The sequence below is a fragment of the Triticum dicoccoides genome, chromosome 6A (genome assembly GCF_002162155.2).
Source record: "Triticum dicoccoides isolate Atlit2015 ecotype Zavitan chromosome 6A, WEW_v2.0, whole genome shotgun sequence".
NCBI classification, from domain to species: domain Eukaryota; kingdom Viridiplantae; phylum Streptophyta; class Magnoliopsida; order Poales; family Poaceae; genus Triticum; species Triticum dicoccoides.
In genome coordinates, this window is record NC_041390.1 from 623,768,124 (window position 1) to 623,793,835 (window position 25,712).

General features: G+C 46.2%; 2 protein-coding genes and 1 pseudogene across 2 annotated transcripts; all 3 read left to right on the forward strand.

Moving 5' to 3' along the window:
* On the forward strand, positions 1-21,658 carry LOC119316165 (peptidyl-prolyl cis-trans isomerase-like). Its single transcript, XM_037590504.1, has 2 exons — positions 1-243; positions 21,353-21,658. The coding sequence occupies exons 1-2, from the start codon at positions 1-3 to the stop codon at positions 21,656-21,658; spliced, it is 549 nt and encodes a 182-aa protein (XP_037446401.1).
* Positions 21,659-22,123: 465 nt separating this feature from the next.
* Positions 22,124-22,846, forward strand: LOC119314755 (peptidyl-prolyl cis-trans isomerase-like). The gene has a single exon (XM_037589448.1). The coding sequence runs from the start codon at positions 22,124-22,126 to the stop codon at positions 22,781-22,783; it is 660 nt and encodes a 219-aa protein (XP_037445345.1). The 3' UTR covers positions 22,784-22,846.
* Positions 22,847-24,276: 1,430 nt separating this feature from the next.
* On the forward strand, positions 24,277-24,925 carry LOC119314756 (annotated as a pseudogene).
* Positions 24,926-25,712: the final 787 nt, after the last annotated feature.

The window sequence follows — 25,712 nt, forward strand, 5'->3', positions numbered from 1 at the left end:
ATGGAGGGGACCGATGGTGACGGCAATTGTGTGTGCTTCCCCTATGACGTGCTACTCGGCATCCTCCGTCGTCTTCCCTGCCACACCCTCGCTAAGTCCCGGCGCGTCTGCCATGCGTGGCGCATCATCATTGACGCCCACAATCTACTTCTCCTCCCGATGGTGTTCTTCGACGTGACCATCGGCGGCGCCCCCGCAGGCCGCATCGTGATGGAGCACTTCGCCAAGGACGTGCCCAAGACGGCGGTGTTGACACCTGATTTTGGCAAGATACAAATTGCAATGAAGATGGTCTCGAGTGAACGGGTTTTCAGCATGAAAAGATTCACGTCGCCGAGTGGAACCACTTTGATGTTTCGGTTATATTCATTCGACTTTATTTTACGGACCGAAACTATACTCCGAGTGGCATAATTCAATGTTTTGAGTGGTTTTTGGCCAATCACGTCTTCAAGATGACCTCGGATGAAGGAGCACCCTTAAGGAATTGTCTTCGTCTCGTTGAGGCAATCGATTTTAATATATAAATCATCTCAGTCCGAGTTCATATGCAAAAATTTGAGGCAATACACTGCAGACCGAACCTCAACGAAAATATAGCGCGAGGTGCCAGACACTTGTCTGATAGGTTGCGCGAGTAATTTGTCCATCAAGATGGCCTTGAATCGAAAAACCTTCAACATGAAAAAGTTTTGTCTCGTCGAGCTGATCGTTTTTCATATAAAATTTGTCTCAATCCGAGGTCGTATTGAACCTGGAGAGACAAATCAAGATCAGGCTGTGTTTTCAGTCGGGAAATTCGAGTGAAAAGTTTACCATCCGAGTGAAAACCGACCGATCGAGTAAAAGGTCGAGTGAAAAACTTATCGATCGAGTAAAAGATTGGCTTCCGAGTGAAAATATAGTAATCCGAGTGAAATTATCATCCGAGTGAAGTTATTCCGAGTGAAAAGATTGCCATCGGAATGAAAACTTGACGTTCGAGTAAGATATTGCCTTAAGAGCGAAATATAGTCATCCGAGTGAAAGATTGTCTTCCGAGTGAAATTATAGTCATTCGAGTGAAAGATTGTCTTCCGAGTGAAAGACTGTAACATCCAAGTGAAAAGGTCTAGTCGGACGAAAAACTCTAATATCCGAGTGGATGAGCTCGGATCCGAGTGAAACTGAAGATGTGCCCGAAAGGTAATCCAGATGACCTCGGATGGAAAAGTGATCAACACGGAAGTTGTGCGCATCGTCAAAACGGTGAACTTTGGTTTTGGAGTCATTATCATATGAGATAGTATATGGCTTGTAAGTTCACTACGAGACTCGGACAATCCAGTCCGTTACATGACCGAGTCCGACTGAATATTAAAGATGACTTCGTAGAATATTCAAGATGGTCTTATTTGGAAAAGTGTTTAACATAAGGATTGTTCGTCTTGTCGAGGCGCACAAGTTTCATATTTGGGCCGTCTTGATCGGAGGTCATATGCAAGCTCGGCGGCCCGTGCAAGGAGGAATACAGAAGTTGGGTCAGATTCAGACTGAATCCGAGTTTGAATAGAATTAGGACTCTAGGACGTGAATTGATGTAATTTTTTTGTAAGGAAAGTCTAGATGAATCCTTTGCTTGTACAGGAAGTCCAGCCGCCTCTTATATATGTTGGGGGTGATGGCCGATTGAACAACACACAATCGAACAAATCAACATACTACTTTTTCATCTACATTTTATCTCTCCACCATTTTTCTCTCTGTTCTTCGCTGTTCTTCGTGTTTGAGAGCTGCGAATCCCGAGCCTCTAGGGGTGAGCAAATCGACCTAGGGCAGCCCATAGCCGCCGCACTCCCTGACGGGGTCTCTCCCGGGGGTGTGGGGTTTTCGGGTCTGCAAAAGCACCCGTCGACTGTCTTGCGTATCGCGCTGTCGGTCGGGTCTCCTTCGACGTGAGCTGCGGTGCATCACCCCCGGCGTCGAGGGTACACGTGACGTGTTCGTGTGTCAACACACTTTTTGGCGACTCCGCTAGGGATCAAAGATCAATCATCATCATCCACCATGTCCGATCTTCCCAAGCCATCTGAGGTAGACGCCGATAACATCATTAAGCCCAGTCTTGATGAGATATCGGCCGATCATCGCCAAGCCTATGAGGAGTACAAGAAGGCGCGCGAGGAGAACGACCTGCAGGAGTTCCTTGCAAAATTCAAGAAAGATCGCCAAGGCAACATCACTCCGATTGAAGAAATCAAGTTCCCTCCTCTTCAAACTGAACATGTTAAACCCTCTGTAAGTACTGCCTTTTCTCCTGAGCAGTGGGCTGAGATTGAAAGTCGTATTGCTGATGGTAACAATCTAGTCTACCAAACTTTTATAGAAAATACTAATGCTCAGAAGAATATATCTCAATCGTCTAGTGGTAATAATGGTGTAGCTGCTAGTGTGCAAAACCCTAATCTGGCTTTACCTATTGCATCGGCGCCTCCCGTGCCGATGACTTATTATCCTACCCAAACAAATCAGATTGTGGCTGCACCCATTAATCCTATTATGAGCATGACAGGTTCGGTGGCAACGCCGAACCAAACTCTACCTACAGCTACAACCACTCGACCACTACCAAATTATGGGTCAACATACATGCCACAATTCCTACCTACAGCTAGTAACCATACTCTTCCTATGTCACTACCACAAGCTTCATCGTCCACTACGGATGACGGTCTAGCTAATCTTAGAGAGGAGATGGCTAAGATGCTTAGAGAGAATTTTGGAGTTGAGTTACCTCGGAATTGGATTTACCAAAAGTCGTACCCCGAGTACTTTGATGCCATCCAATGCCCTCCGGGATATAAGATTCTAGATTTTGTTAAGTTCAATGGAGAGGGCACAAAAACCACATGGGAGCATGTTAGTCAATACTTAGCACAACTAGGTGAAGCATGCTCACTAAATGAGTTGAAAGTGTGTTTGTTTCCTTTATCTTTAACTGGTACTGCATTTTCATGGTTTTCTTCTTTACCACATGGTTCCATTCGGGTTTGGTCGCAGCTAGAGCAGAAATTTCATGATCACTTTTATAGCGGCGACAATGAACTCAAGTTATCACATCTAACATCGGTTAAACAGAAGCATGATGAATCGGTCTCCGATTACGTCAAGAGATTTAGAGAAACAAAAAACCGGTGTTTTAGTTTGGTGATAACCGAGAGAGACTTGGCAGACCTAGTGCTGAGTGGTTTGAGAACTCCCATTAGAGAAAAGCTAGAAGGTTATGAGTTCTTAAATATCAACCAAGTCTTACAAAGGGCTTTGGCTCAGTAAAGCCGAAGCAAAGATCTCAAAGAAGTGCATAGATACAAAGCCGATCGTCCAAAGATGAATATGGTGGAATATGATAGTGATCACTCGGACGATGAGGGTGATGTTTTTGCTACTGAATTTGTTTGGCCATCTAAGGCCAAACCCTTTACTTGCAATGATCTGAAACCGATTCATAAGAACCGTGATGAAGAGATGAAGTTTACTTTTAACATTGCTAAGTGTGATAGAATATTTGATGCTTTGTTGCAGGCTAAGATTATTAGAATATCTCATACTTTACCGCCGTTTGAAGAGCTAAAATGGTGTGCTTATTGCAAGTATCATAATTCTTTTTCTCATGCTACTAACGATTGCAATGTTTTTCGACGACAGATACAATCGGCCATTAATAACGCGATTGAACTTTTCTGAGATGCAAGTTGATAAACAACATTTTCCAATGAATACCATGGATTTGGAGGGGAAGAAGCTACTCATTCGGCCTGAGGTAGCCGAATCTGCTAATAAAGCTAATATCATTATTGGTGAGCCCAGGAAAGACAAGGAAGGCAGCACGGTCTTGGGGAGACATGTTGTGCTTGATAAGCAGCCCGATGGCAAGGAAGTAATGAAAATCACCATCAAGAATCCTACACTCGGGGGGCAACCGCAAGTGCAAGAAAATACTCGAGTTAAATTTGTCAAACCGAAGAGTCCAGAAGTTGGAAAGTGGAAGAGGAATGAAGCTAAAGTGCAACGCAAGCGGATCAAGCCAACTTTTGATATGTTGCTATACAAATATGCTAATTAGTCGGCCGGTCCCAGCTCTAACCGGCCATCATACTTGAAGCGACCAAGGTCACCATCAGATGATATGTTCAGTCAATATATGAAACTGAGTGGACCAAAGGCGTTGTTTCCAAAAGAGCAAAGGCAAACTGTTTGGGGTCGACTTGAATACTCATATAATGGCCGACTGAACATCGGTAACTATCGGTCGGCTGGTCAAAACATGCGACCGGATGGAAATTATCCGAGTGTAAGAATGCACCCAGGTGGAAGCTATCCGAGTGAAAAAATGTGGCCGAGTAGATTCCATCCGACTGAATTCCATCCGAGTGATATCCATCCGAGTGGATTCTATCAGAGTAAAAAGGTGCGCCCGAGTGGAAATTTCATGCATCTGGAAAGTCAAAAAGAATGGCGTGTTAAATCACCAAGTGTTGCAGCAGTTGAGTCGGGAAAAGGCAAGGAGAAAATGGATGTCGACTCACTTATCTTGGGCACCGAAACATTCGCCATACAGCAGCCGATTGTGCATAGCAATCCGACTGAGCCGATACTTGCTATCGCGCCAAAGCACTCGGCTAATGACCATGAGACAAGCACCAGCCAGGTAAAAATGAGAGATCCTAAATACACTCAGCCAAAGTGGTGTCCTCCAGGGCTAACAAAGACACAAAGAGGAAACTACAGAGGTTAAGGAGTCAAGCGATGGCAGAACAGGAGGCCGAGAAACAACGAGATAAGTTGTTCAATGACACTCGACCCATGGTTCCACCAAAACAAGTGTGGAGGCCTAAACAAATACAAGATACAGCAACTTCTACATCTATCACAGCAATACCTACGTCACCAAAGGAGGACGATGCAACATATATGACATCGTCTGCGATACTTCTTACTTCTCCTTCACTCGGACAAATTTCAGAATCTGTGGATGCACTCGAGGAGGAGGCTGATATGTTGGACTATGAGTCTACGCCGGTTCATGAAGGTATGGATATCAATATGGTGTATTACTTACCTGCTGAGTTTCGTGCTGTAGATGAAGAAGGGGAGGTGGCTCAACTGGATTTTGGCCCTAAAAACGCAATATTCAAGAAGCCAAAAGAACCAGTAACGCATCTTAAACCATTATATCTCAGAGGTCATATCAATGGGTCGTCGCTCACTCGGATGCTTGTTGATGGTGGTGCTGTGGTAAATCTTATGCCCTATTCGGTCTTCAAAAAATTGGGTTTGCCTGATGAAGAATTGATCGAGACCAATATGGTGCTCAACGGATTTGAAGGCAAAGAGAAAACTGAAGCCAAAGGTGTGATGTATGTGGAGCTTACAGTCGGAAGCAAAACTTTGGCTACTGCATTCTTTGTTGCTGAGGTGCAAGGTAACTACAACGTCATACTAGGCCGCGATTGGGTTCATGCAAACCAGTGTGTGCCATCCACTATGCACCAGTTTTTGATTCAGTGGGTTGATGATGAAGTGGAAGTTATTCATGCGGATAACTCGGCCTGTGTTGCTTTGGCCGATGCATCGGTGGATTGGCAACATCCCAATGCTACTTGCTTGACGGGACATGACTTATTAGAATTTGATTTTCTCAGCGCGATCAAGAATGGTTTTGTGCCCATCTCTTTAAAGCCGAGTGAATGCAATCGGCTCCAAGGTATGATATGTTTAAATGGATCCTAATTCCGAGTGGTTACAAAAACGTCTTGTAAAGTATCGGTCCAATGAGAACGATATGTATGAGTCTATAGAGGAGTTGGATGACATGGATAAACTTGGACAAGGTTTTACATCAGCCGATCCGTTAGAAGAGGTAGATATTGGAGATGGTTCAGTCACTCGACCGACATTTATAAACAAAAATTTGAAAGCCGATTGTAAGGCTAAGTTAATCGAGCTATTGAAAGAATATGTTTGTTGCTTTGCATGGGAATATCATGAGATGCCAGGGTTAAGCCGAGAGCTAGTGGAACATCAGTTGCCTATAAAGGTCGGTTTTAGACCTTATAAACAGTCGGCCAGAAAATTTAATCCGAAAACATATGACCGGATCAAGGAAGAGATCGGTCGACTGCTTGAAGCTAATTTCATTCGACGTTGCAGGTATGCCGAGTGGATTTCTAACATTGTCCCAGTAGAGAAGAAAGGATCTGGCAAGTTGAGGGTGTGCATTGATTTCAGAGATTTGAATAGGGCTACACCCAAAGATGAGTATCCTATGCCAATAGCCGATATGCTTATTAATGATGCTTCTGGACATAAGGTTATTAGCTTTCTAGATGGTAATGCCGGATACAATCAAATTTTTATGGCCGAAGAGGACATGTACAAAACGGTTTTCCGATGTCCTGGTTTCCTTGGTTTATTCGAGTGGACGATGATGACATTCAGATTAAAAAATGCTGGAGCCACGTATCAAAGTGCTATGAATTTAATTTTTCATGATTTACTCGGTGTCATACTTGAAGTTTATATTGATGATATTGTTGTCAAATCAGATGCTTTTGAATCTCACTTGGACGATTTGCGTTTAGCTTTCGAAAGAATGAAAAAGTGTGGACTGAAGATGAATCCTTTAAAGTGTGCATTCGGTGTATCGGCTGGCAAGTTTTTGGGTTTTATTATTCATGAAGATGGCATAGAGATTGATTCCAAAAAGATAGAGGCCATACATAAAGTGGAGGCTCCAACATGCAAGAGAGATATGCAAAAGTTTCTTGGCAAGGTCAATTATTTGAGAAGGTTCATAGCTAACCTATCAGGGAAAGTTGATGCATTTACTCCTATCCTTCGGTTAAAGAATGATGCTGATTTCACTTGGGGGGCAAAACAGCAAGAAGCATTTGATATGATCAAGAATTATTTGTGCACTCCTCCGGTGATGAAAGCACCCAAGCATAGGGAACCCTTCAGACTTTACATTGCAGCAGAGGAAGGAGTTATTGGTGATGTTCTAACTCAAGAGACCGAAGGAAAAGAGCATGTCATCACTTATTTGAGCCGCCGCCTATTGGACGCAGAGACAAGGTATACATTTATTGAAAAATTATGTCTATGTTTATATTATGCTTGCACAAAATTGAGACATTATTTAGTACCGAGTGCTTGCATAGTAGCTTGTCAGACCGATGTCATTAAATACATGTTGCATAGACCAATTCTTAGTGGTAGAATTGGCAAGTGGGCTTATGCTTTGATTGAATATGATTTGGCCTATGAATCTCTAAAATCCATGAAAGGCCAAATCGTTGCTAATTTTATTGTTGAACATCGGATTGATGACAAGCATGATGTTGATATAAAACTTGTCTCAATAGTACCATGGAGATTATATTTTGATGGTTCAGTTTGTACCAATGGCCAAGGTGTTGGTATTGTTTACATATCTCCTCATGGTGCTGTTTTTGAAGCATCATGCCGCTTAGAATATTTTTGTACAAACAATCAAGTCAAATATGAAGCATTATTATTCGGCCTAGAGATGTTACTTGCTATAGGTGTTACACATATTGAGGCTTATGTTGATTCGTTACTAGTGGTGCAGCAAATATCCAAAGTCTTTCAGTGTTTGGACGAATCACTTAATGTTTATCTTGATAAATGTCTAGATATAATTTCTACTTTGGATTGCTTTAGCATTGCTCATATATCTAGACATGACAATTGGAAAGCAAATAAATTGGCACAACAAGCATCCGGATATCATGTTGATCATGGCATGTTTCATATCTCTCAAAGACCGATGTCTTGTCTTGCCAATATGGGAGAGGCCGAACCTGAACCCACTGATTCGGCCATTAACAAAAAGTCTAGTGCAGGTGACAATCCCGACTGGAGGAAGCCCATTGTTGATTACTTGTGCAGTCCAAGTCAAAGGGTGAACAGGGCTGTTTGGCGTATGGCTTTTAAGTATACAATGAGAGATGATGGTCTTTATCGCCGAACAGTCGATGATGTTCTTCTAAAGTGTTTGGATGAGGACCAGGCAAGAGTTGCTATGGGAGAGGTACATGAAGGCATTTGTGGCACTCACTAGTCGGCTCCCAAGATGAAATGGTTATTGCGACGTGCTGGGTTTTATTGGCCGACTATGATTAATGATTGCTTCAGATATTATAAAGGGTGCGAAGCTTGTCAAAATTTTGGTGATATTCAATTAGCTCCTGCTGCTATGTTGCATCCTATTATCAAGCCGTGGCCTTTCAGAGGATGGGGTTTAGACTTTATTGGGCAAATTCATCCATCTTCCTCAAAGGGGCATCGGTTCGTATTGGTGGCAACTGATTATTTCACTAAATGGTCTGAAGTAATACCTGTCAAGAACATGACACATAGAGAGGTAATTCAATTCATAACCGAGCACATTATTCATAGATTCGGTATTCCTCAAACGTTAACAACAGATCAAGGTTCATCTTTCATGTCACACCAAGTCAGAGAGTTTGCCGGATCTTATAACATAAAGTTGCTCAATTCCTCTCCATATTATGCCCAAGCTAATGGACAAGCTGAGTCTAGCAATAAAATTTTAATCAAACTCATCAAGAAAAAGATTGAAGATAATCCAAGGAGATGGCATGAGTTGTTGTCTGAAGGGCAGTAGACTTTTATAACTTGATGATGGGCAATATTGATGAGGTGGCCGATAAACGTTTGGTTGCTTTGAAGTCCATAGAGAGAGACAAGTTGAGGGTTTCAAGAGCTTACAATAAGAAAGTTAAGTTGAAGAATTTTCAAATTGGTGATCTCGTCTGGAAAGTGATTCTGCCGATTGGTTCAAGAGATAGAAAATTTGGGAAGTGGTCTCCAAGTTGGGAAGGTCCTTTTAGAATTACAAGAGTTGTTCCCGGAAATTCATATTTGGTGGAATCAATACAAGGGGCATTGTTACCTCGAGCTCTCAATGGCAAATATTTGAAGAAGTACCACCCGAGTGTGTGGCAGGAAGCCTAAGTAGGTGTTGGGGAACGTTGCAGAAAACAAAAAATTTCCTACGGTTTCACCAAGATCCATCTATGAGTTCATCTAGCAACGAGTGATCGGATGCATCTACATACCTTTGTAGATCGCGAGCGGAAGCGTTCAAAGAACGGGGATGAGGGAGTCGTAATCGACGTGATCCAAATCACCGGAGATCCTAGCGCCGAACGGACGACACCTTCGCGTTCAACACACGTACGGTCAGCGTGACGTCTCCTCCTACTTGATACAGCAAGGGGAAAGGAGAGGTTGATGAAGATCCAGCAACACGACGGCGTGGTGGTGGATGCAGCAGTACTCCGGCAGGGCTTCGCCAAGCTCTATGGAGGAGGAGGAGGTGTTGGAGAGGGAGAGGGAGGCACCAAAGGCATGGGTGCGGCTGCCCTCCCTCCCCCCTCTATATATAGGGTCCCCAGGGGGGGCGCCGGCCCTGGAGATCCAATCTCCCAAGGGGGCGGCGGCCAAGGGGGGTGGAGTGCCCCCCAAGGAAAGTGGGGCGCCCCCCACCCTAGGGTTCCCAACCCTAGGCGCAGGGGGAAGGCCCAAGGGGGGCGCACCAGCCCGCTAGGGGCTGGTTCCCCTCCCACTTCAGCCCATGGGGCCCTCCGGGATAGGTGGCCCCACCCGGTTGACCCCCGGGACCCTTCCGGTGGTCCCGGTACAATACTGGTGACCCCGAAACTTGTCCCGATGGCCGAAATAGCACTTCCTATATATAATTCTTTACCTCCGGACCATTCCAGAACTCCTCGTGACGTCCGGGATCTCATACGGGACTCCGAACAACTTTCGGGTTACTGCATATACATATCTCTACAACCCTAGCGTCACCGAACCTTAAGTGTCTAGACCCTACGGGTTCGGGAGACATGTAGACATAACCGAGATGGCTCTCCGGTCAATAACCAACAGCGGGATCTGGATACCCATGTTGGCTCCCACATGCTCCTCGATGATCTCATCGGATGAACCACGATGTCGAGGATTCACACAACCCCGTATACAATTCCCTTTGTCAATCGGTACGTTACTTGCCCGAGATTCGATCGTCGGTATCCCCATACCTCGTTCAATCTCGTTACCGGCAAGTCACTTTACTCGTACCGTAATGCATGATCCCGTGACTAGACACTTGGTCACTTTGAGCTCATTATGATGATGCATTACCGAGTGGGCCCAGAGATACCTCTCCGTCATACGGAGTGACAAATCCCAGTCTTGATCCGTGTCAACCCAACAGACACTTTCGGAGATACCCGTAGTATACCTTTATAGTCACCCAGTTACGTTGTGACGTTTGGTACACCCAAAGCACCCCTACGGTATCCGAGAGTTACACGATCTCATGGTCTAAGGAAAAGATACTTGACGTTGGAAAAAGCTCTAGCAAAACGAACTACATGATCTTGTGCTATGCTTAGGATTGGGTCTTGTCCATCACATCATTCTCCCAATGATGTGATCTCGTTATCAACGACATCCAATGCCCATAGTCAGCAAACCATGACTATCAGTTAATCAACGAGCTAGTCAACTAGAGGCTTACTAGGGACATATTGGTGTCTATGTATTCACACATGTATTACGATTTCCGGATAACACAATTATAGCATGAATAAAAGACAATTATCATGAACAAGGAAATATAATAATAATCCTTTTATTATTGCCTCTAGGGCATATTTCCAATAGTCTCCCACTTGCACTAGAGTCAATAATCTAGTTACATTGTGATGAATCGAACACCCATAGAGTTCTGGTGTTGATCATGTTTTGCTCGCGGAAGAGGTTTAGTCAATGGATCTGCGACATTCAGATCCGTATGCACTTTACAAATTCTATGTCTCCATCTTGAACATTTTCACGGATGGAGTTGAAGCGACGCTTGATGTGTCTGGTCTTCTTGTGAAACCTGGGCTCCTTGGCAAGTGCAATAGCTCCAGTGTTGTCACGGAAGAGTTTGATCATCCCCGACGCATTGAGTATGACTCCTAGGTCGGTGATGAATTCCTTCACCCAAATTGCTTCATGTGCTGCCTCCGAGGCTGCCATGTACTCCGCTTCACATGTAGACCCCGCCACGACGCTCTGCTTGCAGCTGCACCAGCTTACTGCTCCACCATTCAACATATACACGTATCCGGTTTGTGACTTAGAGTCATCCAGATCTGTGTCAAAGCTAGCGTCGACGTAACCCTTTACGACGAGCTCTTCGTCACCTCCATAAACGAGAAACATGTCCTTAGTCCTTTCAGGTACTTCAGGATATTCTTGACCGCTGTCCAGTGTTCCTTGCCGGGATTACTTTGGTATCTTCCTACCAAACTTACGGCAAGGTTTACATCAGGTCTGGTACACAGCATGTCATACATAATAGACCCTATGGCTGAGGCATAGGGGATGACACTCATCTCTTCTATATCTTCTGCCATGGTCGGACATTGAGCTGAGCTCAATTTCATACCTTGCAACACAGGCAAGAACCCCTTCTTAGACTGATCCATATTGAACTTCTTCAATATCTTATCAAGGTATGTGCTTTGCGAAAGACCTATGAGGCATCTTGATCTATCTCTATAGATTTTGATGCCTAACATATAAGCAGCTTCTCCAAGGTCCTTCATCGAAAAACTCTTATTCAAGTAGGCCTTAATGATGTCCAAAAGTTCTATATCATTTCCCATCAAAAGTATGTCATCTACATATAATATGAGAAATGCTACAGAGCTCCCACTCACTTTCTTGTAAACGCAGGCTTCTCCATAAGTCTGCATAAACCCAAACGCTTTGATCATCTCATCAAAGCGAATATTCCAACTCCGAGATGCTTGCACCAGCCCATAAATGGATCGCTGGAGCTTGCATACCTTATTAGCATTCTTAGGGTCGACAAAACCTTCCGGCTGCATCATATACGGTTCTTCCTTAAGATAATCGTTAAGGAATGCCGTTTTGACGTCCATTTGCCATATCTCATAATCATAGTATGCGGCAATTGCTAACATGATTCGGACGGACTTCAGCTTCGCTACGGGAGAGAAAGTCTCATCGTAGTCAACCCCTTGAACTTGTCGATAACCCTTAGCGACAGGTCGAGCTTTATAGATGGTAACATTACCATCCGCGTCCGTCTTCTTCTTAATGATCCATTTGTTTTCTATCGCTCGCCGATCATCGGGCAAGTCTGTCAAAGTCCACACTTTGTTTTCATACATGGATCCTATCTCGGATTGCATGGCTTCAAGCCATTTGTTGGAATCGGGGCCCGCCATCGCTTCTTCATAGTTCGAAGGTTCACCGTTGTCCAACAACATGATTTCTAAGACAGGGTTGCCGTACCACTCTGGTGCGGAATGTGTCCTTGTGGACCTACGAAGTTCAGTAGCAACTTGATCTGAAGTTTCATGATCATCATCATTAACTTCCTCTCTAGTCGGTGCAGGCACCTCAGGAACATTTTCTTGAGCTGCGCTACTTACCGGTTCAAGAGGTAATACTTCATCAAGTTCCACTTTCCTCCCACTTATTTCTTTCGAGAGAAACTCTTTCTCTAGAAAGGATCCATTCTTGGCAACAAAGATCTTGCCTTCGGATCTGAGGTAGAAGGTATACCCAATAGTTTCTTTAGGGTATCCTATGAAGACGCATTTTTCCGACTTGGGTTTGTGCTTTTCAGGTTGAAGTTTCTTGACATAAGCATCGCATCCCCAAACTTTTAGAAATGACAGCTTAGGCTACTTCCCAAACCATAATTCATACGGTGTCGTCTCAACGGATTTCGACGGAGCCCTATTTAAAGTGAATGCGGCAGTCTCTTAAGCATAGCCCCAAAATGACAACGGTAAATCGGTAAGAGACATCATAGATCGCACCATATCCAATAGAGTGCGATTACGACGTTAGGACACACCATTACGCTGAGGTGTTCCAGGCGGCGTGAGTTGTGAAACTATTCCATATTTTCTTAAGTGTGTACCAAATTCGTGACTCAAGTATTCTCCTCCACGATCTGATCGCAAAAACTTGATTTTTCTGTCACGTTGATTCTCAACCTCACTCTGAAATTCCTTGAACTTTTCAAAGGTTTCAGACTTGTGTTTCATTAAGTAGACATACCCATATCTACTCAAGTCATCAGTGAGGGTGAGAACATAACGATAGCCACCACGAGCCTCAACACTCATTGGACCACACACATCAGTATGTATGATTTCCAATAGGTTGGTTGCTCGCTCCATTGTTCCTGAGAACGGAGTCTTGGTCATCTTACCCATGAGGCATGGTTCGCACATGTCAAATGATTCGTAATCAAGAGACTCTAAAAGTCCATCTGCATGGAGCTTCTTCACGCGTTTGACACCTATGTGACCAAGGCGGCAGTGCCACAAGTATGTGGGACTATCATTTGTTGGGGAACGTTGCAGAAAACAAAAAATTTCCTACGGTTTCACCAAGATCCATCTAGGAGTTCATCTAGCAACGAGTGATTGGATTGCATCTACATACCTTTGTAGATCACGCGCGGAAGCGTTCAAAGAACGGGGATGAGGAAGTCGTACTCGACGTGATCCAAATCACCGGAGATCCTAGCGCCGAACGGACGGCACCTCCGCGTTTCAACACACGTACGGTCAGCGTAACGTCTCCTTCTTCTTGATCCAGCAAGGGGAAGGAGAGGTTGAGGAAGATGGCACCAGCAGCAGCACGACGACGTGGTGGTGGTGGAGCTGCAGTACTCCGGCAGGGCTTCGCCAAGCACTATGGAGGAGGAGGAGGTGTTGGAGAGGGAGAGGGAGGCACCAAAGGCGTGGGATGAGAAGTCCTCCATCTCCCCACTATATATAGGAGGGCCAAGGGGGGGGGGGCGCCGGCCCTAGGAGATCCAATCTCCTAGGGGGGTGCAGCCAAGGGGAGGAATCCCTCCTCCCCAAGGCACCTAGGAGGTGCCTTCCCCCTTTGGGACTCTACCCTTCTTGAAACCCTAGGCGCATGGGCCTCTTGGGGCTGGTGCCCTTGGCCCATATAGGCCAAGGCGCACCCCCTACAGCCCATGTGGCCCCCCGGGGCAGGTGGCCCCACCCGGTGGACCCCCGGGACCCTTCCGGTGGTCCCGGTACAATACCGGTGACCCCGAAACTTGTCCCGATGCCCGAAATAGCACTTCCTATATATAATTCTTTACCTCCGGACCATTCTGGAACTCCTCGTGACATCCGGGATCTCATCCGGGACTCCAAACAACATTCGGGTTACTGCATATACATATCCCTACAACCCTAGCGTCACCGAACCTTAAGTGTGTAGACCCTACGGGTTCGGGAGACATGTAGACATGACCGAGACGACTCTCCGGCCAATAACCAACAGCGGGATCTGGATACCCATGTTGGCTCCCACATGCTCCTCGATGATCTCATCGGATGAACCATGATGTCAAGGATTCAAGCAACCCCGCATACAATTCCCTTCGTCAATCGGTATGTTACTTGCCCGAGATCCGATCGTCGGTATCCCAATACCTCGTTCAATCTCGTTACCGGCAAGTCACTTTACTCGTACCGTAATGCATGATCCCGTGACCAGACACTTGGTCACTTTGAGCTTATTATGATGATGCATTACCGAGTGGGCCCAGAGATACCTCTCCGTCATACGGAGTGACAAATCCTAGTCTTGATCCGTGTCAACCCAACAGACACTTTCGGATATACCTGTAGTATACCTTTATAGTCAACCAGTTACGTTGTGACGTTTGGTATACCCAAAGCACTCCTACGGTATCCGGGAGTTACACGATCTCATGGTCTAAGGAAAGGATACTTGACATTGGAAAACTCTAGCAAACGAACTATACGATCTTGTGCTATGTTTAGGATTGGGTCTTGTCCATCACATCATTCTCCTAATGATGTGATCTCGTTATCAATGACATCCAATGTCCATAGTCAGGAAACCATGACTATCCGTTGATCAACGAGCTAGTCAACTAGAGGCTTACTTGGGACATGTTGGTGTCTATTATTCACACATGTATTACGATTTCCGGATAATACAATTATAGCATGAATAAAGACAATTATCATGTCAACCTTACATCTTTTGGTATTCACACTATGAATATGTGTAGCATTACGCTCGAGATTCATTAAGAATAAACCATTCACCATAGGAGCATGACCATAAAACATATCTCTCATATAAATAGAACAACCATTATTCTCGGATTTAAATGAGTAGCCATCTCGAATTAAACGAGATCCTGATACAATGTTCATGCTCAAAGCTAGTACTAAATAACAATTATTGAGGTTTAAAACTAATCCCATGGGTAAATGTAGAGGTAGCGTGCCGACGGCGATCACATCGACCTTGGAACCATTCCCGACGCGCATCGTCACCTCGTCCTTCGCCAGTCTCCGTTTATTCCGCAGCTCCTGCTTTGAGTTACAAATGTGAGCAACCGCACCAGTATCAAATACCCAGGAGCTACTACGAATACTGGTAAGGTACACATCAATTACATGTATATCACATATACCTTTTGTGTTGCCGGCCTTCTTGTCCGCTAAGTATTTGGGGCAGTTCCGCTTCCAGTGACCACTTCCCTTGCAATAAAAGCACTCAGTCTCGGGCTTGGATCCATTCTTTGGCTTCTTCCCGGCAGCTTGCTTACCGGGCGCGGCAAATCCCTTGCCGTCCTTCTTGAAGTTCTTTTTACCCTTGCCTTTCTTGAACTTGGTGGTTTTATTGACCATCAACACTTGATGTTCCTTTTTGACTTCTACCTCTGCTGATTTCAGCATCGAAAATACCTCAGGAATGGTCTTTTCCATCCCCTGCATATTGAAGTTCATCACAAAGCTCTTGTAGCTCGGTGCAAGCGACTGAAGGATTCTGTCAATGACCGCGTCATCCGGGAGATTAACTCCCAGCTGAGTTAAGCGGTTATGTAATCCAGACATAGTGAGTATGTGCTCACTGACAGAACTATTTTCCTCCATCTTACAGCTGAAGAACTTGTCGGAGACTTCATATCTCTCGACCCGGGCATGAGCTTGAAAAACTATTTTTAGCTCTTCGAACATCTCATATGCTCCATGTCTCTCAAAACGCTTTTGGAGCCCCGGTTCTAAGCTGTAAAGCATGCCGCACTAAACGAGGGAGTAGTCATCAGCACGTGCCTGCCAAGTGTTCATAACGTCTTGGTTCTGTGGGACAGGTGCGTCACCTAGCGGTGCTTCTAGGACATAATCTTTCTTTGCAGCTATGAGGATGATCCTCAGGTTCCGGACCCAGTCCGTATAATTGCTGCCATCGTCTTTCAGCTTGGTTTTCTCTAGGAACGCGTTGAAGTTGAGGACAACGTTGGCCATTTGATCTACAAGACATATTGTAAAGATTTTAGACTAAGTTCATGATGATTAAGTTCATCTAATCAAATTATATAATGAACTCCCACTTAGATAGACATCCCTCCAGTCATCTAAGTATAACATGATCCAAGTTAACAAGGCCGTGTCCGATCATAACGTGAGACGGACTAGTCAACATCGGTGAACATCTTCATGTTGATCGTATCTTCTATACGACTCATGCTCAACCTTTCGGTCTTCTGTGTTCCGAGGCCATGTCTGTACATGCTAGGCTCGTCAAGTCAACCTAAGTGTTTGCATGTGTAAATCTGTCTTACACCCGTTGTATGTGAACGTTGGAATCTATCACACCCGATCATCACGTGGTGCTTCGAAACAACGAACTGTCGCAACGGTGCACAGTTAGGGGGAGCACTTTCTTGAAATTATTATGAGGGATCATCTTATTTACTACCGTCGTTCTAAGTAAACAAGATGCAAAAACATGATAAACATCACATGCAATCAAATAATAATAGTGACATGATATGGCCAATATCACATAGGTCCTTTGATCTCCATCTTGGGGCTCCATGATCATCTTGTCACCGGCATGACACCATGATCTCCATCATCATGATCTCCATCATCGTGTCTCCATGAAGTTGCTCGCCAACTATTACTTCTACTACTATGGCTAACACGTTTAGCAATAAAGTAAAGTAATTTACATGGCGTTTCTCAATGACACGCAGGTCATACAAAAATAAAGACAACTCCTATGGCTCCTGCCGGTTGTCATACTCATCGACATGCAAGTCGTGATTCCTATTACAAGAACATGATCTCATACATCACATATATATCATTCATCATTCATCACAACTTTGGCCATATCAATCACAAAGCACTTGCTGCAAAAACAAGTTAGACGTCCTCTAATTGTTGTTGCAAGTTTTACGTGGCTGCAACAGGGTTCTAGCAAGAACGTTTTCTTACCTACGTAAAAGCAACAACGTGATTTGTCAACTTCTATTTACCCTTCATAAGGAACCTTTTCATCGAATCCGCTCCAACTAAAGTGGGAGAGACAGACACCCGCTAGCCACCTTATGCAACTAGTGCATGTCAGTCGGTGGAACCAGTCTCACGTAAATGTACGTGTAAGGTCGGTCTGGGCCGCTTCATCCCACAATACCGCTGAAGCAAAATAAGACTAGTAGCGGCAAGAAAGTTGACAACATCTACGCCCACAACAAATTGTTTCTACTCGTGCAAAGAGAACTACGCATAAACCTGGCTCATGATGCCACTGTTGGGGAACGTTGCAGAAAACAAAAAATTTCCTACGGTTTCACCAAGATCCATCTATAAGTTCATCTAGCAACGAGTGATCGGATGCATCTACATACCTTTGTAGATCGCGAGCGGAAGCGTTCAAAGAACAGGGATGAGGGAGTCGTACTCGACGTGATCCAAATCACCGGAGATCCTAGCGCCGAACGGATGGCACCTCCGCGTTCAACACACGTACGGTCAGCATGACGTCTCCTCCTACTTGATCCAGCAAGGGGAAAGGAGAGGTTGATGAAGATCCAGCAACACGACGGCGTGGTGGTGGATGCAACAGTACTCCGGCAGGGCTTCGCCAAGCTCTATGGAGGAGGAGGAGGTGTTGGAGAGGGAGAGGGAGGCACCAAAGGCATGGGTGCGGCTGCCCTCCCTCCCCCCTCTATATATAGGGTCCCCAGGGGGGGTGCCGGCCCTGGAGATCCAATCTCCCAAGGGGGCGGCGGCCAAGGGGGGTGGAGTGCCCTCCAAGGCAAGTGGGGCACCCCCTACCCTAGGGTTCCCAACCCTAGGCGCAGGGGGAAGGCCCAAGGGGGGGCGCACCAGCCCACTAGGGGCTGGTTCCCCTCCCACTTCAGCCCATGGGGCCCTCCGGGATAGGTGGCCCCACCCAGTGGACCCCTGGGACCCTTCTGGTGGTCCCGGTACAATACCGGTGACCCCGAAACTTGTCCCGATGGCCGAAATAGCACTTCCTATATATAATTCTTTACCTCCAGACCATTCCGGAACTCCTCATGACGTCCGGGATCTCATCCGGGACTCCGAACAACTTTCGGGTTACTGCATATACATATCTCTACAACCCTAGCGTCACCGAACCTTAAGTGTGTAGACCCTACGGGTTCTGGAGACATGTAGACATAACCGAGATGGCTCTCCAGTCAATAACCAACAGCGGGATCTGGATACCCATGTTGGCTCCCACATGCTCCTCGATGATCTCATCGGATGAACCACGATGTCGAGGATTCACGCAACCCCGTATATAATTCCCTTTGTCAATCGGTACGTTACTTGCCTGAGATTCGATCGTCGGTATCCCAATACCTCATTCAATCTCGTTACCGGCAAGTCACTTTACTCATACTGTAATGCATGATCTCGTGACCAGACACTTGGTCACTTTGAGATCATTATGATGATGCATTACCGAGTGGGCCCAGAGATACCTCTCCGTCATACGGAGTGACAAATCCCAGTCTCGATCCGTGTCAACCCAACAGACACTTTCGGAGATACCCGTAGTATACCTTTATAGTCACCCAGTTACGTTGTGACGTTTGGTACACCCAAAGCACCCCTGCGGTATCCGAGAGTTACACGATCTCATGGTCTAAGGAAAAGATACTTGACATTGGAAAAAGCTCTAGCAAAACGAACTACACGATCTTGTGCTATGCTTAGGATTGGGTCTTGTCCATCACATCATTCTCCCAATGATGTGATCTCGTTATCAACGACATCCAATGCCCATAGTCAGCAAACCATGACTATCAGTTAATCAACGAGCTAGTCAACTAGAGGCTTACTAGGGACATATTGGTGTCTATGTATTCACACATGTATTACGATTTCCGGATAACACAATTATAGCATGAATAAAAGACAATTATCATGAACAAGGAAATATAATAATAATCCTTTTATTATTGCCTCTAGGGCATATTTCCAACAGTAGGCAATGGCCGATATACGATTATCGCCCTTAGCACAAACATGGCCGATACATAATTATCGCCCTGAGAAAAATAAATGGCCGATGGAGTGTTGATATCGTCCTTAGAACAAACACTATGCATATTATTTTTCGGCGTGCAAGCTTTGCCGAAAAACAGGGGGGCATGTGTTGACACCTAATTTTGGCAAGATACAGATTGCAATGAAGATGGTCTCGAGTGAACAGGTTTTCAGCATGAAAAGATTCACGTCGCCGAGTGGAACCACTTTGATGTTTCGGTTATATTCATTCGACTTTATCTTACGGACCGAAACTATACTTCGAGTGGCATAATTCAATGTTCCGAGTGGTTTTTGGCCAACCACGTCTTCAAGATGACCTCGGATGAAGGAGCACTCTTAAGGAATTGTCTTCATCTCGTCGAGGCAATCGATTTTGATATATAAATCATCTCAATCCGAGTTAATATGCAAAAGTTAGAGGCAATACACTGCAGACCGAACCTCAACGAAAATATGGCGCGAGGTGCCTGACACTTGTCTGATAGGTTGCGCGAGTAATTCGGCCATCAATACGGCCTTGAATCGAAAAACCTTCAACACGAAAAAGTTTTGTCTCGTCGAGCCGATTGCTTTTCAAATAAAATTTGTCTCAATCCGAGGTCGTATGCAACCTAAAGAGGCAAATCAAGATCAGGTTGTGTTTTCAGTCGGGAAATCCGAGTGAAAAGTTTACCATCTGAGTGAAAACCTGCCGATCGAGTGAAAAACTTATCGATCGAGTAAAAGATTGGCTTCTGAGTGAAAATATAGTTATCCGAGTGAAATTATCATCCGAGTGAAGTTATTCTGAGTGAAAAGATTACCATCGGAATGAAAACTTGACGTTCGAGTAAGATATTGCCTTCCGAGCGAAATATAGTCATCCGAGTGAAAGATTGTCTTCCAAGTGAAATTATAGTCATCCGAGTGAAAGATTGTCTTCCGAGTGAAAGACTCTAACATCCGAGTGAAAAGGTCCAGTCGGACGAAAAACTCTAATATCCGAGTGGATGAGCTCGGATCCGAGTGAAACTGAAGATGTGCCCAAAAGGTAATCCAGATGGCCTCGGATGGAAAAGTGATCAACATGGAAGTTGTGCGCATCGTCAAAACGGTGAACTTTGGTTTTGGAGTCATTATCATATGAGATAGTATATGGCCTGTAAGTTCACTACGAGACTCGGACAATCCAGTCCGTTACATGACCGAGTCCGACTGGATATTAAAGATGGCTTCGTAGAATATTCAAGATGGTCTTATTTGGAAAAGTGTTCAACATAAGGATTGTTCGTCTCGTCGAGGCGCACAAGTTTCATATTTGGGCCGTCTTGATCGGAGGTCATATGCAAGCTCGGCGGCCCGCGCAAGGAGGAATACAGAAGTTGGGCCAAATTCAGACTGAATCCGAGTTGGAATAGAACTAGGACTCTAGGACGTGAATTGATATAATTTTTTGTAAGGAAAGCCTAGATGAATCCTTTGCTTGTACGGGAAGTCCAGCCGCCTCTTATATATGTTGGGGGTGATGGCCGATTGAACAACACACAATCGAACAAATCAACATACTACTTTTTCATCTACGTTTTATCTCTCCACCGTTTTTCTCTCTCGTTCTTCGCTGTTCTTCGTGTTTGAGAGCTGCGAATCCCGAGGCTCTAGGGGCGAGCGAATCGACCTAGGGCAGCCCATAGTCGCCGCACTCTCTGACGGGGTCCTTCCCGGGGGTGTGGGGTTTTCGGGTCTGCAAAAGCGCCCGTCGACTGTCTTGCGTATCGCGCTGTCGGTCGGGTCTTCTTCGAATTGAGCTGCGGTGCATCACCCCCGGCGTCGAGGGTACACGTGACGTGTTCGTGTGTCAACAGGCGGAGAACTTCCGCACTCTCTGCACCAGCGAGAATGGCGTCGACAAGAGCGGCAAGCCGCTGCACTACAAGGGCAGCGCGTTCCACCGCGTAATCCCCGGCTTCATGTGCCAGGGCGGTGACATCATCAGGGGCAACGGCCTTGGCGGCGAGTCCATCTATGGGATGATCTCTATGGCCAACGCGGGGCCCAACACCAACAGCTCACACTTCTTCATCTGCACCGTCCCCTGCTCGTGGCTCAACGGCAAGCACGTCGTCTTCGGCGGGGTCATCGTGGGCATGGCCGTTGTTATCATTTTTTGATGGTTGTTATTTCATGTCATTAGATTTCAATCATGTTGTTTATGATCATTGTAATAGGGGAGCTAATCAGGTAGCTCATGAATTGGCGAGGCTAGCTAAATTTTCTACCCCTGGTTTTTGGATGGATACCACCCCTAGCGTGGTCATTCCTTTGCTTGTAAATGATGCCACTGTTTTGGTGATTGAGTAAGAGATATTATTTGTAAAAAAAATGAAAGAGACAGGGCGAAAGGGGATCTGGCCTTGGCCCTTGGCAGGCCACGCTAGATGATGCGTGCGTGCACGTGGGAGGATTCGTATACCCCTCAAAAAAAACGTGGGAGGATTCGTTCTTTGGAAAGGGAGTGAATAAAAAGATGGAAAACGGGAGATCGGTATTACGCACGAGACTCCCTCGTTTCCCTCGATCAATAAGATCTGCGCCTTCTCCGAGCTGATAGATCTGCACGCATGCCGGCCGGCCACATGGAAGGGACCGACGGCGACGGCAATGGTGTGTGCTTCCCCTACGACGTGCTACTCGACATCCTCCGCCGCCTCCCCCGCCGCGACGTCGCCAAGTCCCGCTGCGTCTGCCGTGTGTGGCGCGCCCTCCTCGACGCCCACAAGCCCCTCCCTCTAATGGTGTTCTTTGACGTGACCATCGGCGGCACCCCCGCAGGCCGCATCGTGATGGAGCTCTTTGCCAAGGACGTGCCCAAGACGGCGGAGAACTTCCGCGCGCTCTGCACCGGCGAGAAGGGCGTCGGCAGGAGCGGCAAGCCGCTGCACTATAAGGGCAGCGCGTTCCACCGCGTCATCCCCGACTTCGTGATCCAGGGCGGGGACTTCACCAGGGGCAACGGCACCGGCGGCGAGTCCATCTACGGCGGCAAGTTCCCCGACGAGAATTTCATCCGCAAGCACATCAAGCCCGGGATGGTCTCCATGGCCAACGCGGGCCCCGACACCAACGGCTCTAATTTCTTCATCTGCACCGTCCCCTGCGCGTTGCTCGACGGCAAGCACGTAGTCTTCGGCGAGGTCGTCGAGGGCATGGACGTCCTCAGGAACATCGAGAAGGTGGGCTCCCGCAGTGGCATGTGCGCCAAGTCCGTCATCATCGCCGACTCCGGCCAGCTCTGAGCCTGTACCCGCTGCGGCCAATTGTCAGTAGTTCGTCGTGCTCCCATGTCATGTCGTTGATCTAAAATAAGAAGTTGGCATGAGTCGTGTCGTGTCCTCCCTTTGTCCATCCAATGAGATCTCCATGGTAGGTTTATGAGGGTTTTAGGTGGACTCTTTTGGTTGCTTGATCTATGTTCGACGGTCATGGTTATCTTTCGTCAAAGTTTGCAAACGCTTAAAATATTAGGTCACAGACGTGTCGAGGAGGAAAGTATGTTGTATGCTCTAGTATGTGTTTTATCGCACACAGTCTTCAGGATAATTGTATGTGATGAAAAACATATATATATATCTCACACGCTGTGTCAATATGAACTGTCTGTTGGTTAAGCACACGATTCTCCTATAAGTTATGTGCGCAAAGTCATCACAGACAGTTGTCTTGGTGAAATCGTGTGCACCCTAAATGCATCCCTTTTTGAACCACCCTAAAGTCATCACAGACAGTTGTCTTGTTTGGGCGACTTAATAGCCCCCTTGTGCACTAGCTAGTGGATGAATAAAGGAATTATGTCTCGTTCCTACAAATATTATGATTTGTTTACATTGATTGGTTGCCAAATCACTGCGAACGAACACTCTAGATAGACATAAAAGGGGGAACCAAACATATCTATCTTATTGTCAGACTCGGTCAGTCCATATATAAACTTTTTATTATGAAAGCTTAGATTGTTTTTGATAAACTTGGTCAAACTTTACAAAGTTTGACTTCGGTCAAAGCTATATGCGGAGTAAATAAAAACGAAGGGAGTATTACAGACCCATTTATTGCTGAAGCACTTGTTGTTCGTGACGGGGTCATTTTTGCAATGCGTCGAGGCTACGATAAAGTTGTGGTGGAGATTGTATGGAGATCGTTGATCTCTAGAACTCGCACCACGATCATCGAGCAGTGGGGGCACCTATCTTGTCTGAGATTGGGGAGCACGCTTCTAGTTTTTCTTCCTTTATTGTTCAAGGTGTACTTAGGTCAGCAAATTTTTCTGCCCACCATTGTGCAAAGCAAGCTAGCACTCTGGAGGTCACAGATTGCTGGTTAGATGTCAGTCCCTAGTTTCCTTGTAACGAGCCTTAGGGCAGATAATGCCGGGGAGGTTGATGTTGAATAAAGCTGCCCAAACTTTCCCGCAAAAAAATTATGTAAGAACAAATTGATGGCCCCTCCTCGCTGCCACCATGCGCTGAAACCAAGTCAATTCCTTCCTTAAGCAGAGCGCCCCATCCAAGCTAAAACAGAATCAATCCACGCATAGAAATCCCAATCCCCAAACCGTGGCAGCCATTGATGCGATCGATGGAAGGAAGGCCAGAAAGGAAGCTCCAACACACCACACCAAAGACCAGCCGCCAGTGCCATTTATAACTCGCCTTCGTTTCCCTCTATCGATACCAAGGTCTGCGTCAGCCTTCTCCGAGCTGTTCAATCTGCACGCCTGCCGGCCGGCCACATGGAGGGGACCGATGGCGATGGCAATGGTGTGTGCTTCCCCTACGACGTGCTGCTCGACATACTCTGCCGCCTCCCCCGCCGTGCCGTCGCCAGGTCCTGGTGCATCTGCCGCGTCTGGCGCGCCCTCCTCAACGCCCACAAGCCCCTCCCTCCAATGGTGTTCTTCGACGTGACTATCGGTGGCGCCCCCTAGGCCGCATCGTGATGGAGCTCTTCGCCAAGGACGTGCCCAAGACGGCGGAGAACTTCCGCGCGCTCTGCACCGGCGAGAAGGGCGTCGGTAAGAGTGGCAAGCCGCTGCACTACAAGGGCACCGTGTTCCACTACATGATCCCAGGCTTCATGTGCCAGGGCGGCGACATAACCAAGGGCGACGGACCGGCGGCGAGTCCATCTACGGCAACAAGTTCCCCGACGAGAAGTTCGTCCACCAGCACATGCCCGGGATGCTCTCCATGGCCAACGCGGGGCCCAACACCAACGGCTCCCAGTTCTTCATCTGCACCGCCTCCGGCCCGTGGCTCAACCGCAATCACGTAGTCTTCGGCAAGGGCGTCGAGGGCATGGACGTCGTCAAGAATATCGTGAAGGTGGGCCCCCAAAGCCACAGCTGCACCAAGTCCATCGTCATCGCCGACTGCGGCTAGCTCCCCGCAGACATTCCTCAGCAGTCCGTCATCCTTCAGTGTCGCCTCGTCGATCTATATAACAAGCTCGCGTTAGTCATGTCGTATCTTTACATTATCTGTCCAATGAGATCTCTAGGGTTCTAGGTGGACTCTTTAGCCTGCTGGATCTGTGTTCGGTGGGCATGGTTATCTTCCATCAAATTTTGCAAAGGCCTAAAACATTTCGTCATAATCAAAACTACAAAGTTTCGTAACTTTGATATTTTGTTTGCTATTTGTTTTGTCCACCTACAAGTTTTCTCAGGTATCTTGTGTTGAGGAGGAAAGTACGTTTTATGCTCTGGTATGTGTTCTATTGCACAACGGTCATAAGGATAATTGTATGTGATGAAAAACAACGGTCTGTCAATACGAATTGTCTGTTGGTAAACGCACCCGATTCTCCCATAAGTTATGTGTGCAATGGGATCTCCATGGTTGGTTTAGGTGGGTTTTAGGTGACTCTTTAGGCTACTGGGTCTCTGTTCGTGGGCAATGGTTATTTTCCATCATAACTGGTAAGCTAAATAATTTGGTATAATCAAACTTTACATGGATGACGCGTAATAAGATGGTGCTTGAGAAGGTCTTTCCATGGAAAGCGTCTGGCTCTTTCTTCAAACTAGATGATTCCCCGCGCGTTGCGGCGGGAATCATAGAACTATATAGGAGGAAGATCTATGGCGTCAGAGATAGTAAAACCTGAAAGAACATACAAATATATGCTTATTTGAACCTTTAATTTTCGGAAATGTTAACGCCCACA

What these genes read in the sequence shown, in the direction of transcription:
- LOC119314755 (XM_037589448.1), top strand. Translation starts at nt 22,124, where the DNA reads ATGGAAGGGACCGACGGCGACGGCAATGGTGTGTGCTTCCCCTACGAC.
- LOC119316165 (XM_037590504.1), top strand. Translation starts at nt 1, where the DNA reads ATGGAGGGGACCGATGGTGACGGCAATTGTGTGTGCTTCCCCTATGAC. An exon ending in CCAAGGACGTGCCCAAGACG is followed by an intron (nt 244 to 21,352) that starts GCGGTGTTGACA and finishes GTGTGTCAACAG; the next exon opens with GCGGAGAACTTCCGCACTCT.